We start from the raw sequence: 17,627 nt of genomic DNA, 5'->3' as shown, positions 1-17,627 counted from the left end.
AACTCGTAAATAAATTAAACAACTTGAAATTAGAAGAACTCTGTGACTAGATACAGAATTTATGTTTAAGTTCATGTTAGTCTTTAAAAAATAAACAAAAGAAAATTCATTTGCAAACTGTAATAAAGTAATTTAGTACATAAATTAAGTATATTAATTACGTGAATTAATTAATTACATTAATTACGTGAATAAATAATTTTCATGAATAAAATACATGCCTTATTAAAAAGAAAACATTTTCAATGAAAATATGAATTGACGATCCTAATATAAATTAAAGGAAACTTATTTTATATTTCTAAAGGCGACTGAGAAATTTAATTTATATGACACGTAAAGCAATCTGAAAAAACTTTCTGATAGCGCATTAATTAACACATTAATTTTTTGTTCTAATTTTAAATAATAACAGAAAATATTTAAAAATTATTAATTATATTGACACTTTTCACGAATTCGCGTAGTTTTAATCAAATCAAATTCACAAAATGATGAAGATTTTTTGGATAATTTCAGACCTAAACTGAAAATCATGATTTTTTAATCATATTAACCAATATTATGCCAACAAATATTAACTATCCAAATTTTGTTTATTCCTCCTTTTCTGATGTAGGATTTCTATTCTTTAATGTTTTCTTTTAGAATACAGTTAGAATACAGTTAAATGAGGGAAACATTTTCAGTTAAATACAGTTAGAATACAGTTAAATACAGTTAGTATAGAATACAGTTAAATGAGGAATACAGTTAAATGAGGGAAATTAGAATACAGTTAAATGAGGAATTTAACTGTAGAAGTTTTAGAATACAGTTTTATGAGGGAAACGTTTTTCAGAAAACATGTTAATTTCGAAAACATTTTCCATATACCTAAGCAGGCTTCATTCTCAACCGTGATGTCATCAATGGCAGTGAAGGATCTGGCACCGCTTCCTCTGACAGCCGAGAAATATATTTGATGAGTTTCTCCATTTTTAGCTGGAATACTGATCTGAACTTTTCCCCAGCCTTTACCAGTAGTTTCTTCTGTTTGGAATAGTTGGGACTGTTTGTACGTCATTTCTTTATTAACATTCTCTAGAACCATCTTGCCAACAGAAAACATAGATTTATCTGAGAAGCAAAAGGATTAAAATTTAATAAACTGCTTTGAAATTTAAGACGATTTACAGTTTATCAATGGACACGTTCTTATTGAAACTTAACATTCAGTAACATTTTCTTAGCAATTATTTCCGAACATCAAATATTTTAAAATACATTTTAAATAATGTCTTTAAAAATGAAAAAAATAATAATAATAATAATAAAGTTACAAACACCAGACGAATTTTTGCAATGCTACTCACAGAAATTTAAAAAAAAAATTCTTCTGCGAAGGCTACGCGGATTAATATTTCCTGACATTTTTTCCCTAACATTTATTTGCGGACATTCCACAAAAGACTCAAAGGTTTATTCTTTGTGTCTTTTTGTGCTTATTTTTGTAGAACACAACACTGTTAGCCCAAAGGGCGTTACCCCAAAAGGGCTATTAATTTCGTTTTGGCATTTTGCGTTGAAAACATTACATGCCGGTTCAATTTTCAAACTGTTGCCACCAAATATTACTGTCCTGTGCTATATTTAAAGAAATTAAATAATGAAGAATCTGCATACATGTATAATATATGTTTCTCGTACTGTGATAAAACGACTATACCTAAAGCCATCCAATTTTGAATAACGTTCGTTTCCACCCGAATATGGGCATCTGGAAGCCCAAATTTGGAATTTGTTTTATTATCTATTTCATATTTTGTAAAACTATTAGACGAATTTTTGATTAACAAACTCAACGATTTAAAAGCGAGCAATGGCAACACTGTATGAGAAAAAAAACATTTTTGTCTCCAGCGCGTGAGACTGTGTATCGGACATTCTAAAAATATGCTCATTTTAAAATTATTTTGCGATATTGCTGTTGAACTTAATTTTATGGTTTATGTGCAAAAAACAGGATATTTAGTAAATAAAGGTAACACACAAAAAGTTCCAAAAAAAAAAAAAAAAAAAAAAAACCTCCCCTTTGGGCACAATGTAAAATTAGAAAGTTTTCAGAATTTTTTTTTTTTTTTTTTGTTGTTGTTGTTTTGTTTGTTTGTTCATTTTTGTGTTTTAATGTTCTGTTTGATAACTGGTACTTTTCACCATCTTTCAACACCGTAATTTCCAAGACAAGTCCAAGGAAGGTTGTAGATCGACATCTGGATAATCCGCTTCTCAAAAGTCCAAAAGCACAAAAATCCATGAGTTATACATTAGGAGATTTAGTAGGGATATGTGTGAAAGGCCTTGATATTCGCTTCTTGTGCCATTTTTCCTAGGCAATACAGTCAAAAGTCTTTAATCCGGACGTCCATAATACGGAATGATCTATAATCCGGACCTCAAAGCTACAAACATTCTGCGCATGCGTCAACGTATAATGCGTTGACGCGTGCGCATATGCGTTTATGCATGCACATAATACCTTTACGCATAAGCATAATACGTTTACGCATGCGCGTTAATTGTATAACGGACGGTATAAGCTAAGCTAAAAGGATCTAATTATCTATTTCAGTTAATGTTGCAGATTGCATTGTTCCTTAATCTTCGAATTGGATCCGGCTTATTATTTTTTGCAAACTGTTAGAGCTATTTTATAACAGTAAGCTTGAACTTTCGATTATGTCAAAAAGAATTTTCGATCGTGAAGCTGCCAAAGGATCTACAAAGCGAAAGCATGTTTCGATGTCCATCAAACAAAAAGTGGAATTGCTGCAAAAAAATGGATAAAGGCATATCCTTTGTTTCTCTAACCATTCCAAAATCTGTTTATCAATTTCACGCTGCTCTGCGCGGGGGGGGAGGGGAACGTCGCGGCGCGCAATGAACTGGAAGTTGATCTGTCTGCACTATCCGTATCTTCAGGGCAGATATTTTTATTTTATTCGGCTTAAAATTCCTTACTAAATATAGTATTTCATCTCGATGTACTCCGTCTTTGATATGATTTAAATCAAATTCCTCGTCATTATAAATATCACGAATACACATCAAATAGTTTTCTGGTTGCAATCTTCTAATTTCGACTATGCGTAATGTATGCTTTACGCATGCGCGCGTTGAAAGAAATGTTTAATAAAGTAAAGAAAAAAATATTAAGCCTTTTTTTTTTTTTTTTTTTTTTTTTTTGTAAATTTTGATACCCTTTAGATCATAATTGCTCTTTATTTCATAAATTACGGTTTCATATTTTTAATTTTATAATTTCTGCATGCTATCTTACCAGATTTAAATTGATGATCTATAATCCAGAAAAACCGTTAATTCGGAATCGCCGAAGTCCCGACGAGTCAGAATTAAAGACTTTTGACTGTAGTTGATTTTGACTTGACGCTGCATGCTTTGTCTTAATGCAATTCTACTGCTTGATGGAACTGGGGTTAAAGAGATGGCATTTTCTATTTGAAAACTGGGTATAAAATATGTTCCTGATAATATTTGAAGTTGATCTGAAAATTTTTCCCATACTCTCTTTATTTTAATTTGCCGTTATATGAAAAACAAGCAACAATCATAAATCCCTTTGAAAAACTTTCCTTAGATTCTTTGAACCATGTTTTAAGACTTGTTTCCACCGATTTGGTGATAATAAATTAATCTCAACATATTGCTATCATTTAAATACACCCAAGATTCATCTATTTTGATAACATTTTCCATTTTCTGTCCGGATAAATGTTTATTATAAAGAATTCTGCAGCGCTTTGCGATATATTGTGGAGAAGGACGATACACATTGTGTTTTTTCGACCTTTTAACATTCAAAGCAGCGTTAATTGCTTTGTTTACAGTTGACTGAGCATTTTAATAATTTTGCAACTGTGAATTGACTTGGTGACTTTTAACATTACATTCAAATCATTCTGTTCTTTTCCTTGTATAAGTAAGTATTTGGAACACATTTTCCACATGAGGCTATACTCTGACTTTTTTCCTTTCTTGTTGATAATATTACCTACCGTAGTTTTAAGTATCGATACACCATGTCTTTCATCGTGTTTTTAATAATTAGATGCGAAATAATTTCTTCGGATAGCGTACATTGCTTCTTTAAAAGCGCCATTTTGAATGAAAAGCGTCCATGCGTCTGCTCAAGTAGCAGACGATAATTTATACTTTCAAAAATTTACCTGCAGTTAAAACAAAAATCTCCCAGCAGAGGACTTTTATAGCATAGCAAAATCGTCTAAAATATTGTTACGTTATTTTCTTCCTTCACGTTCGTACGGGGTTCGTGTGGATTTGGAGTGAATAACGACGGCACGTGATGAAGTATCGAAACACAATTTATTCAGCCAATATTAATCAGGACAGCTTCAATAACACTTTTTGCAGTCGTCGAAAATCTACTATAAACACGCTGGAACAATCAGCGACAGAGCCTTCCCACTGTCAGGCAATAACGGTGGAGACAGACAGCTTCACTGCAAAGCTCCCGACTCTGCTCGGTCGTTCTCGGAACTTCACGTACACTCGAGACTTTCCACGCTACAACTCGCGATGCACTCGACGACACACGAGCACAGCTCCCGACTCTTCGGTTCAGTCGTTCCCGGAGCCCAACACGCTCTCTCGACGACGCACTGACCGCGATATACTACGAGACTCTTGCGGTGCACTCGACGACCCACTCGGCACTCGCTGCCCGGCTGTCAACTCGATCCACTCCGCAGGGACTGACTCGCTAGACGAGACACACTCACTCGATGAGAGACACACACTGACTGACTGACTGCGGACCAGCAGGTTTTATATAGCTTTCGGCTTGTGTTCGAGAACATTCTGGGCTAAACTGGTAAGAATTCGTTCAGAAGGTTCTCCATCCGTCCATGGTTAATCACCAATTTTGAGACCAAATGCCGCTAAATGGGCGATTTATCGCCAAATGTGGCAACCATGCCTCCCTCGCTATTTTATGGCAACCCTAAAACTGCTTTGCGGGGAAGCTTTCCCACCGCGCCTGTACATTTCGTATCAATATGTTAACAGCTTCCGTAATAGTTTTTTTAATACGAATCGCTATTTAAAAACTTTGAAGTCTTTACGAATTCACTAAAACTAACGCCAATGTTTTGACGGCCGAAGTCGCTTATGGAAGATAAAATAAAAATAAAATTACGATATTTTTATGAATTTGAATCACCTAAATTCACTTAAATATGAATCCATGTGATGTTGCGTTATTCCACTGTGTATCTCATTGCGCCATTTTGACGAACCCTAGGTTTAACGTTTCGAGTATGAGCATCAGTATATCCAGTCCAGCACTTTGAATTGCTGGACTCCATTGCATGCTGTTTTGTAGAAGACTGTTCCCAAATTTTATTCCTTTTTCTAAGATGCAACGGTAAAAAACAGAAAGACAGCAATTAATTTATAACTTCCTTACAAAACGCAACCTGACTGACTGAAAATCGGGCTTACACAAAACTAAAGAGAAGTTCTTATGAATACATCGTGACGTCACGCTTATCCATCACTGGCGACAAATTTCACTCTTTAACATTATTGTCGGAAATGGTCAATGGCCAAATACATACTAAGTACCACATCATTATTCTTAACACAAAATTAATAGTTTAACATTCATTAATTACTATAGGTTCGTTGATTAATACAAATGTATTAATAACATTCCTTAGAGAACTTCTTTAAATAAATTTATTAACGACAGAACAGTAGTAAAATGATAACGAGTTTCTTAAATCAAATTCTAATGCTCAATTTTTAAACCAAATTCTTTTACTGCTGCCACTTGAGAAAAAAGGAAACTGCAACACGAAGAGTTTGAGAGACGGTTTTTTAGTTCTGCAAACGATGTCGCCAGAGATATTATAGTTTCTGAGAATTTTTTAAATTCTCATATTTTAATACATATTATTTCATTCTGCTTCCAAATACTCGATTGAAAATCAGAAAGATCTGCCGTCATTTACATTCACTTGTTAATTACACCTACTTCTTAACCTTCATATAATATGCAATGCCCTTCGAAGAAATAATCTACATAGAATAAACATTTAGACGAATGAAAATATTCTTAGCTCACCTGCGCCACTTTTGTGAAGGAAAAATGTGAGACATGAAACTCCTTGAGAAGACACTTCAAGAATTTCGCTGACAAGCACAGCTGTTTTATTTTCCTTAAGATTTGGTGACGTCATATCAGCATAAACGTACATACCTGAAATAAATGAGAACAATAATAAGCAATACTAAAAATATTGCAATCTAAATTTCATATTCAAACTTAACGAAATAACTAATAAACTGATATTTTTTAATGCGAAAGGAACAAGCTCATCAAGAAATAGAAATGATTTTTAGATATGTATAAATTTAATGAATTTTGTGTGAGAAATATTTACTGGTAAATATGTATAGTATGTAAACTAAACAAATATTGCGAAGATTCTGAGTTCTGAAAACTAAACTACAATAAAAGGTAAATCAGAGAAAATCGTAAACTAAACAAATACACTGGTGTGGAAAAATTAAGGACGAAGTCGAAAAATTAGCATATCAGCTGAACGAAGAGGCAGAGCGGACAGAAAGACCAATCAGGAGATTAAGTAAGGTGATGTACGGTAGCACATGCGCAGATATGCAGGTAGACGTAATGGGAGAGTGTCTGAGTAGTATAAAGCATGTTGTCGGTGTAAGATCAGTATTTCTGGCAAAGAGACCGTATAGCAGTTAAAATCACACCGAGTTGCTGCCTCAGCGAGAAATGGCGAATAATCAATCTGTTAGACGACATCTGGATGCTTTTACCCGAGGTCGAATCATATGGAAGTTGAAGGAAGGCCGCAGTGTGACAAGTGTGGCTGGAGAGTTCGGAATTGCTCACAGCATCGTTTCACGACTTTGGAGACAATTTCAAACTACAGGAACAGCTATCCGGGGGTTTAGTAGTGGTCGTCCACGAGGAACCAGACTCGCAGATGACCGGTATATTGCTTTACAGGTCAAAAGAAACAGGCGGCAGACAGCGGGAGAAATCCCTAGACACACGACACAGGCGACTGGACGACCGATATCGCGTTTTACCGTGGCCAGAAAACTTCACGGTGGTGATCTGTTTGCAAGACGCCCTGTACGGTGTGTACCTCTAACGCCTGCCAATCGGAGAAGGCGTTCTCTGTGGTGCCGGGAACACCGGAATTCGAGAGAAAATGAATGGGGACGAGTACTCTTTACAGATGAGAACGGATTCAGTCTGAGTAGCGATTCTCATCGCATACTCATCTGGAGAGAGCGGGGAAGCCGCAATCATCCCTCGAACATCATTGAAAGGGACAGGTATGGAGGTGGCGGTGTTCTCGTTTGGGGAGGCATCATGCTTGGTAGTCGTACAGACCTTCACATCTTCGACGCAGGTTCAGTCAACGGGACCCGATATTGTAACGAGATTCTTCTTCCATATGTGCTTCTTTTTAGAGGCGCTATGGGTCCGCAGTTCCTTTTCACGGACGAAAATGCACCATGTCATCGCACAGTAGCTGCCGAACAGCTCTTAGAGAGTGAGGATATTGAACGTATAGATTGGCCGGCACGATCTCCGGATCTCAATCCCATCGAGCATGTATGGGATTTTCTAGGCAGACGCTTGGCAGCTCGTACCTTACCACCAGTAACGATTCCGGAGCTTCGATTGGCGCTGCAAGACGAATGGGTAGCAATGCCTCAACAACTCATTGATACCCTCATTATCAGCATGGGCAGACGCTGTGAAACCTGCCTAGCAGTCAGGGGAGATCATATCCCCTATTAAAGACCGGATGTTTCTTACTGGACATCCATCACAGGGATGTTTCGGCCTTCAGTCGCATTGCGCTCCATGCTACTTTTTCAATAAAGCTTCTTTTTATTCCTCTGATTTCTCTTTTAGTAAGTGTTGCTTACATTACTCATGTCCTTACGTATTCGGGATCTTACGGTATTAAATGTGTTGATTTGGAAAGCTTTTGTACAAAGTTATAATGAAAAAACCGTCTCGTCCTTAATTTTTGCACACCAGTTTATTGCGAAGATTCTGAGTTCTGAAAACTAAACTACAATAAAAGGTAAATCAAAGGAAATCATAACATACTAAAAAAGTCTAACTGTCCAAATGTTGATCCTGTTTCTAGTTCAAGTAATATTATACCAGTTGCTGATTTGTTTACATGTTTGATTGTGTGATTTATTATTATTTGCACACTTAAAATAATAAATTTACTACAGACTGTAGGTACAGAGCTTTAGAAGGACATTACATAACTAATTGTATTATTTTATTGCGTTATAATTATATTATTAATGTATCATTAATTGTATTATTATATTATTTTATTGCTTTATAAGTATATTATTGTTGTATTGTTATTTTTACTATTATATTATTTTATTGCTTTATAATTATATTATAAATTATGTAATATTAATTGTATTATATTATTTTATTGCTATATAATTATATTATTGTTGTTGTTATTAATTGTATTATTATATTATTTAATTGCTTGATAATTATATTATTGTCGATATTAATTGTATTATTATATTATTTAATTGCTTGATTTTATTGCATCATTAATTGTATTTAATATTTTATATTAAGTCTTTTCTAGTAATAAATTAATGTATCAAATTATGTTCAGTTTAAATAAGTAAGGTATACAATAAAAAAGATTTCTTCATTTAATTTATTTAAAATTAGAAACAATACCATTTGTTTAATTTCAGACCTATGTTAATAAAATTCAAAGCGATTGTTTGAATTTCATTTAGAACGAAAACGAGTTGGTTATTTAGAGGAGAAAATCGTCATTTTAATTTGGTCGAAAAGTTGGTTTGTGTTATGATTTAAGAGAAATTATGAAATATTTCATTTTCCTTTTATTTTTTGAGTGCCATTCTTATATTTGTATTATAGTAAATGCATACCAAATTATTTTCCGTGATGCAAATAAGATAAGCTATATAATTTTCGAAGGCATAATATTCTTTTGCAGAAAAAATTTCTTTTCTGTCTTCATTTAATAAAGTTTTGTTCCACATTTGAAGGCATATCCGATATTCCCCTCAAGCTAAATTAATGGTGGATAAAGTTGAAATTATGTCATAATTGAAAGAAACATACTTTGAAGGAATGTACAAACAGCATATATGTAAAAAAATGAGACACTTCTATATCTCCCGTTCTACTGGAACGATAGAGGAAATTTAACTGGTATTTATCATATCTCGAAAGTGCTAATTTGGATATATATTTGATTTATATAGAGCATTATTCTAATTTTGGCATTTTGACCAAAATCAGGGTTTCTCTGAAATGACCGATATTTTCCTATATTTCAATTAAGAGCAATTTTTAAAAAAAAATAAGCTTTCAAAGTTTTAGTTCCTTAGTGCTAGCTGAATTTCGTATATATTTATTAATATCGCTTTGTTTATTAAGCTTACTTGATTTCGTCCTTCACATTACAGAATTTAGGTTCAATTCAAATAAAATTAAATATTTTGTGATTTTTTTTTAATTTGTATTTTAGTAGCTTCTTATGAATGTTTCAAAAATATTTTAATTATAACCTATAAATTTTATACTATCACCTTAAAGTAGATGTATTTCTAGGCATAGTTTAAAAAAATTAGAGTTTTTTATTCAAAAGTTCCCAAGATATACGCAAATTTATATATTAACGCGTTTGAAATTTGGCATATTTAATATAACCGAAAATAACGCCAAATGTGGTTTACGCAGTTAGCTAAAATTATTTGAAATAATAAACGAAGCACCTTTTTGTCCTCTCGTACATACTGAAAGGAAAAAAGGGAAATAGGTTACTATGAATTAAGAAATTCGCCAAGTGTCAGTTCTTGGCCCACACTGAAAAAAATGCGCCGAGATATGTTTTTTTAAATTTCTCGGTAAATTTCTCACCAAATTTTATAAAATTTAACATTTAGGCATAATTTGCGTCATAGAACCGAAATATGGAAAGAAATTCGCATATCATTTCAGAAAAAGTCCGATTTTGTGTCAAAGTACCTATATTAGAACAATGATGTGTATAAATCTAATATATATCTTAAGTCGCGCTTTCGAGACATGAGGAACGCAATTTGAATTTCTTCAATCAGCCCAGTAGATCAGGAGATATAGAACTGCCCCATTTTCCCCCCAGTGTACCAAAGAGACACATATCGTACTCAATTACTTCAAAAGTTTGCTTTATGTAAGATCCCTCACTTAAGTGCATTCATTGTACGTCACGTGACAAAAACGTTTATATGATATGAAATGTAACGTTCAGAAAACTTGTAAGATTCTAAGCTGTTTACTTTTAAATGAAATTTAAGGGGACTCATACACCTTAAAACTCATAAGATCCTCGAATATGTGACTGTTGCAAGAACTGGGATAACTTATTTATTTTAAAAGCAATTACTTCCAACCTTTTACAGCTGACTACATAATATAATATAGCTGCTTTCTGAAATAGTAATCAGAAATTTTGTGTTGCCACAAATATTTTTATAATTTAATCCGCTCTGTGACAAACGTTTTCGTCGTGTTTACACCTTGCGCGCACAGTTTAAAACATTTTGTTGCGTAATTTAATTCCATATTTAATATATAGCTTTTATAGCATTTGAAAACTACAGTGAACCAAAAATTCTAAGAATTTCATGTTAAATTTTTATTTTATTTGGAGTTGAGTTTATCAAATGTATTTTATTAAAAATATCTGTAATGTTTTCGTTCATAAAAATTTTTAATATTAAAATATTCATCAGATTTTTGGTTCAGTTAGAAAATAGTGACCATATAAAGAATTCCATAAAATTTCAAGTACGTACCAATAGCCATTTTTAAAATATCATGCGTGCAACGTGGAAACATAACGAAAATTTTGTCACAAAGCGGATTAAATTACAAAAATATTTGTGGCAACATAAACTTTCTGGTTACTAGTTTTCAAAGCAGCTATATTATGCAATCAGCTGTAAAAGGTTGGAAATAAGTGCTTTTAAAATAAATAAAATATTCCAATTCTTGCAACAGTCACATATTCGAAGATCATAAGGGGTTTAAGGTGTATGAGCCCCCTAAAAGTTTAAGAATCATAAGAACTGAGAAGGAAATAATCGCTTCAGTTCGTGAGACAGAAAATAAGGCTTGGGAAGGGTTAAATACCATTTAGTATTCCAAATTAATTTCACAGAACTCCTTCTTGGAGTTTTACAATAAAGCCTCCACTCAGGCTTGAACTCAGGAAAGTGAGAAATTAAACTTAACTAAAAAGATATAGGTAAAGGTAAAAGTATGGGGGACACCAGCGATGTACCATAGGTCAACTGGTAATGCCTTCCGAAGCTATCAAGATTTCTAACAAAGTTGGCCCCTTAATGCTTAATTAACGGCGAAGCTATCATGATTTCTAACAGAGTTGGCCCCTTAATGCTTAATTAACGGCGAAGCTATCAAGATTTCTAACAGAGTTGGCCCCTTAATGCTTAATTAACGGCGAAGCTATGAAGATTTCTAACAGAGTTGGCCCCTTAATGCTTAGTTAACGGCGAAGCTATCAAGGGCCTAAAGTACGGCCGAGCGCAGTAATAGATTAAGAGAGAAAGTAGCCTAAAAAGGCGAACGCGTGCTAGTCAGAATCACTGGCTCTCTCACGAAGTCAGAGGAACTTCACAGTTAAATACTTCTCCTCATCTGCATTCAAACGCGATTCTGAAAAAACGTTCTGGCCGTAAGTTGTCAGTTGAAATTCAAGAAGACAGAAAAGTAATTTTAAACTAAAAATTAACTGTTAGCAAAATTAACCTAATCCTTACAAACTCACCATTTTTGACGCTGTTATCATCTGGAGGGTCATCTATTAACTGAGTGTTGACGACGCGTCCGGTTCCCAGCAGCCACGCAAAATCAGAAGTTTCATTCTGGAAATAACTGCAATAATCGTTGTTAAAACTGCAAGCGGCTGGTGGACCACATCGGCTGTTCTTTATCCAAAGATCATCAATTGCCATCTGATGGTCATCGTTTCTCCCTTTCTCTGCCTTAATTACAATCTGTAAAATAAGAAATTAAACATGATATTCTTCTGATGAATGAACTGGAAACATAATTATTAGTGCCCAATACCTAAATTTTACACTGATAGTAGTTTTTATATAGCTAACTGATAAAGAAGGTACTCTCCATCAAAATTGGGGGGCAGAAAGGAGCTAAATCGCAGTGCCACCTGTAAGGCGCTCAAGGCTGTTGCCAAGATAGGCATAATCTTGATCTCCTTGCCACGAGGAATTTTATGGGCTAGGGCTGACAAGTGAGCATCGGCAACAACAACAACAAGGCATACAGAATTATGTATTACAATGCGATTTAGGATTTACGTAACGTCCGTTTTTAATTTAATGAGTTCTAAATTTTATCATAAATCTATCTGTAACTCGAAGATATCTGAATATTTTTTAAAGTCAATGAAATTTCGTAAACGCATCTCCCAACTTATGTTCACAGTATCATTGATGTTTTGGAAAAGAAATTTGCGAGCGTTTCCCAGAAGTTTTTTATAACTCACTAGAAGTTGATGAAACACAGAAGATGTTATTAGGACTTGTGTTTCTCTTGATTTGCTTTGGAAACATGGTATGTCCTGAATAAGAACAGGGAGCTTACTCAAGCCATGTTCAAGATTTGTGTATAACAGACGACACAAACAGGAAAGGTATACGAAACCCTTTATTTTCAATACTTTACAGGTACTTCCAAACATCGGAATACAGAGACCAACCACTTGTGGTCTGAACGTAAGAATATAAAACTACTAACTAAAACTCTAACTATAAGCTAACTTTAAATTAGTATACAAATGCCTGGCACTAAGACTGGCCTTTATTTAAACGGGTACGTATGTAGTACGCCGAGCTGCAGAAACTACAATACGTTTGCGAATATCAAGAGGGCTAAACCTCTGACCTTGAAGGCAACCAGCAACCGAGTGAAAACTCGTAAGCCTGCAGTGGAAAGCGGCTCGCTTCCTAAATCTCCCTCTCTCTCTCTCTCTAACTCTCGGCAAAAAGCCACAACTTAAATACTTGGACAATTTGCATAAACAAGTTAAAGCATTTAATTCTGGCCGGAAGTAGAAAATAAGAAGTGATAGTACAGTTTTAAAATAAAATAAACGTTAGTAAAACTTAGGATCCTTACAATGTTATTCTTTAATTTTTATCCGAAAGAGGAAATTACATACTAAATGTGTGAGTATCTTAGATATATATTAGGTATTTTTGAACTAAATGATATGATCAGAGTTAATTTCCACAGTGCTTTCATGTTTCGGAATATAAATTTGCGAACTTTTTCCCGAAGTTTTATCACTAGACGTCGATGAAACACACAATACGTTATTCTTTAATATCTGTCTGAAACAGGAAGTTACATACTAGGTGTCTGAATAGTCATCTCAGATAGATGGTAGGTATTTTTGAACTAAATGATATGATGAGTTTTATTCTCCCAACTATTGTCCACAGCATCTTTGATCTTTTGGAACATCAATTTGCCGACATTTCCTCGAAATTCTTTAGAAGTCAATAGAAATCGATGAAACATACAAGATGTTTCATCGATTTTAATATTTGTCGGAAACAGGAAATTACATAGTAAGTGCCGTAGTAGCCATCTTACTTAGATATTTTTTTAACTAAATCATATGATCAGTTTCAATCTCCCTACTATTATCCACAGCATCTTTGAACTTTTGGAACATCAATTTGCCAACATTTCCTCGAAATTCTTTAGAAGTCAATAGAAATCGATGAAACATACAAGATGTTTCATCGATTTTAATATTTGTCGGAAACAGGAAATTACATAGTAAGTGCCGTAGTAGCCATCTTACTTAGATATTTTTTTAACTAAATCATATGATCAGTTTCAATCTCCCTACTATTATCCACAGCATCTTTGATCTTTTGGAACATCAATTTGCCAACATTTCCTCGAAATTCTTTAGAAGTCAATAGAAATCGATGAACCATACAAGATGATTCATCGATTTTAATATTTGTCGGAAACAGGAAATTACATAGTAAGTGCCGTAGTAGCCATCTTACTTAGATATTTTTTTAACTAAATCATATGATTAGTTTCAATCTCCCTACTATTATCCACAGCATCTTTGATCTTTTGGAACATCAATTTGCCAACATTTCCTCGAAATTCTTTAGAAGTCAATAGAAATCGATGAACCATACAAGATGATTCATCGATTTTAATATTTGTCGGAAACAGGAAATTACATAGTAAGTGCCGTAGTAGCCATCTTAATTAGCTATTTTTTAACTAAATCATATGATCAGTTTCAATCTCCCTACTATTATCCACAGCATCTTTGATCTTTTGGAACATCAATTTGCCGACATTTTCTCGAGGTTCTTTAGAAGTCAATAGAAATCGATGAAACATACAAGATGTTTCATCGATTTTAATATTTGTCGGAAACAGGAAATTATATACTAAGTGCCGTAGCAGCCATCTTACTTAGCTATTTTTTAACTAAATCATATGATCAGTTTCAATCTCCCTACTATTATCCACAGCATCTTTGATCTTTTGGAACATCAATTTGCCGACATTTTCTCGAGGTTCTTTAGAAGTCAATAGAAATCGATGAAACATACAAGATGTTTCATCGATTTTAATATTTGTCGTAAACAGGAAATTACATACTAAGTGCCGTAGTAGCCATCTTACTTAGATATTTTTTAACTAAATCATATGATCAGTTTCAATCTCCCTACTATTATCCACAGCATCTTTGATCTTTTGGAACATCAATTTGCCGACATTTTCTCGAGGTTCTTTAGAAGTCAATAGAAATCGATGAAACATCTTGTATGTTTCACCGATTTTAATATTTGTCGGAAACAGGAAATTATATACTAAGTGCCGTAGCAGCCATCTTACTTAGCTATTTTTTAACTAAATCATATGATCAGTTTCAATCTCCCTACTATTATCCACAGCATCTTTGATCTTTTGGAACATCAATTTGCCGACATTTTCTCGAGGTTCTTTAGAAGTCAATAGAAATCGATGAAACATACAAGATGTTTCATCGATTTTAATATTTGTCGGAAACAGGAAATTATATACTAAGTGCCGTAGCAGCCATCTTACTTAGATATTTTTTTATCTAAATCATATGATCAGTTTCAATCTCCCTACTATTATCCACAGCATCTTTGATCTTTTGGAACATCAATTTGCCAACATTTCCTCGAAATTCTTTAGAAGTCAATAGAAATCGATGAAACATACAAGATGTTTCATCGATTTTAATATTTGTCGGAAACAGGAAATTACATACTAAGTGCCGTAGTAGCCATCTTACTTAGATATTTTTTTAACTAAATGATATGATCAGTTTCAATCTCCCTACTATTATCCACAGCATCTTTGATCTTTTGGAACATCAATTTGCCAACATTTCCTCGAAATTCTTTAGAAGTCAATAGAAATCGATGAAACATAGAAGATGTTTCATCGATTTTAATATTTGTCGGAAACAGGAAATTATATACTAAGTGCCGTAGCAGCCATCTTACTTAGATATTTTTTTAACTAAATCATATGATCAGTTTCAATCTCCCTACTATTATCCACAGCATCTTTGATCTTTTGGAACATCAATTTGCCAACATTTCCTCGAAATTCTTTAGAAGTCAATAGAAATCGATGAAACATACAAGATGTTTCATCGATTTTAATATTTGTCGGAAACAGGAAATTACATAGTAAGTGCCGTAGTAGCCATCTTACTTAGATATTTTTTTAACTAAATCATATGATCAGTTTCAATCTCCCTACTATTATCCACAGCATCTTTGATCTTTTGGAACATCAATTTGCCGACATTTTCTCGAGGTTCTTTAGAAGTCAATAGAAATCGATGAAACATACAAGATGTTTCATCGATTTTAATATTTGTCGGAAACAGGAAATTATATACTAAGTGCCGTAGCAGCCATCTTACTTAGCTATTTTTTAACTAAATCATATGATCAGTTTCAATTTCCCTACTATTATCCACAGCATCTTTGATCTTTTGGAACATCAATTTGCCAACATTTCCTCGAAATTCTTTAGAAGTCAATAGAAATCGATGAAACATACAAGATGTTTCATCGATTTTAATATTTGTCGGAAACAGGAAATTATATACTAAGTGCCGTAGCAGCCATCTTACTTAGCTATTTTTTAACTAAATCATATGATCAGTTTCAATCTCCCTACTATTATCCACAGCATCTTTGATCTTTTGGAACATCAATTTGCCAACATTTCCTCGAAATTCTTTAGAAGTCAATAGAAATCGATGAAACATACAAGATGTTTCATCGATTTTAATATTTGTCGGAAACAGGAAATTACATACTAAGTGCCGTAGTAGCCATCTTACTTAGATATTTTTTTAACTAAATCATATGATCAGTTTCAATCTCCCTACTATTATCCACAGCATCTTTGATCTTTTGGAACATCAATTTGCCAACATTTCCTCGAAATTCTTTAGAAGTCAATAGAAATCGATGAAACATACAAGATGTTTCATCGATTTTAATATTTGTCGGAAACAGGAAATTATATACTAAGTGCCGTAGCAGCCATCTTACTTAGATATTTTTTTAACTAAATCATATGATCAGTTTCAATCTCCCTACTATTATCCACAGCATCTTTCATCTTTTGGAACATCAATTTGCCAACATTTCCTCGAAATTCTTTAGAAGTCAATAGAAATCGATGAAACACACAAGATGTTTCATCGATTTTAATATTTGTCGGAAACAGGAAATTATATACTAAGTGCCGTAGCAGCCATCTTACTTAGATATTTTTTTAACTAAATCATATGATCAGTTTCAATCTCCCTACTATTATCCACAGCATCTTTGATCTTTTGAACATCAATTTGCCAACATTTCCTCGAAATTCTTTAGAAGTCAACAGAAATCGATGAAACATACAAGATGTTTCATCAATTTTAATATTTGTCGGAAACAGGAAATTACATAGTAAGTGCCGTATTAGCCATCTTACTTAGATATTTTTTTAACTAAATCATATGATCAGTTTCAATCTCCCTACTATTATCCACAGCATCTTTGATCTTTTGGAACATCAATTTGCCGACATTTTCTCGAGGTTCTTTAGAAGTCAATAGAAATCGATGAAACATACAAGATGTTTCATCGATTTTAATATTTGTCGGAAACAGGAAATTATATACTAAGTGCCGTAGCAGCCATCTTACTTAGCTATTTTTTAACTAAATCATATGATCAGTTTCAATTTCCCTACTATTATCCACAGCATCTTTGATCTTTTGGAACATCAATTTGCCAACATTTCCTCGAAAATCTTTAGAAGTCAATAGAAATCGATGAAACATACAAGATGTTTCATCAATTTTAATATTTGTCGGAAACAGGAAATTACATAGTAAGTGCCGTAGTAGCCA

The 17,627-nt window shown here is 33.5% G+C and overlaps 1 protein-coding gene across 2 annotated transcripts in view; it reads right to left on the bottom strand.

Moving 5' to 3' along the window:
- LOC118199377 (MAM and LDL-receptor class A domain-containing protein 1-like) overlaps nt 1-17,627 on the bottom strand; it is a 344,431-nt gene that overhangs the window by 247,897 nt on the left and 78,907 nt on the right. For both annotated transcript variants that reach the window (XM_085826944.1, XM_085826943.1), the window contains exons 18-20: nt 11,937-12,165; nt 6,146-6,280; nt 877-1,119 (exon numbers count right to left, since the gene is read on the bottom strand). In XM_085826944.1, the coding sequence (XP_085683070.1) occupies nt 877-1,119; nt 6,146-6,280; nt 11,937-12,165 (607 nt within the window). The remainder of the gene's footprint in view (nt 1-876; nt 1,120-6,145; nt 6,281-11,936; nt 12,166-17,627) is intronic.

The sequence above is a fragment of the Stegodyphus dumicola genome, chromosome 11 (assembly GCF_044657685.1).
Source record: "Stegodyphus dumicola isolate Sdum_Otavi_A_Nest chromosome 11, ASM4465768v1".
In the NCBI taxonomy this organism is placed as follows: domain Eukaryota; kingdom Metazoa; phylum Arthropoda; class Arachnida; order Araneae; family Eresidae; genus Stegodyphus; species Stegodyphus dumicola.
This window is presented reverse-complemented; position numbering and strand designations above follow the sequence as displayed.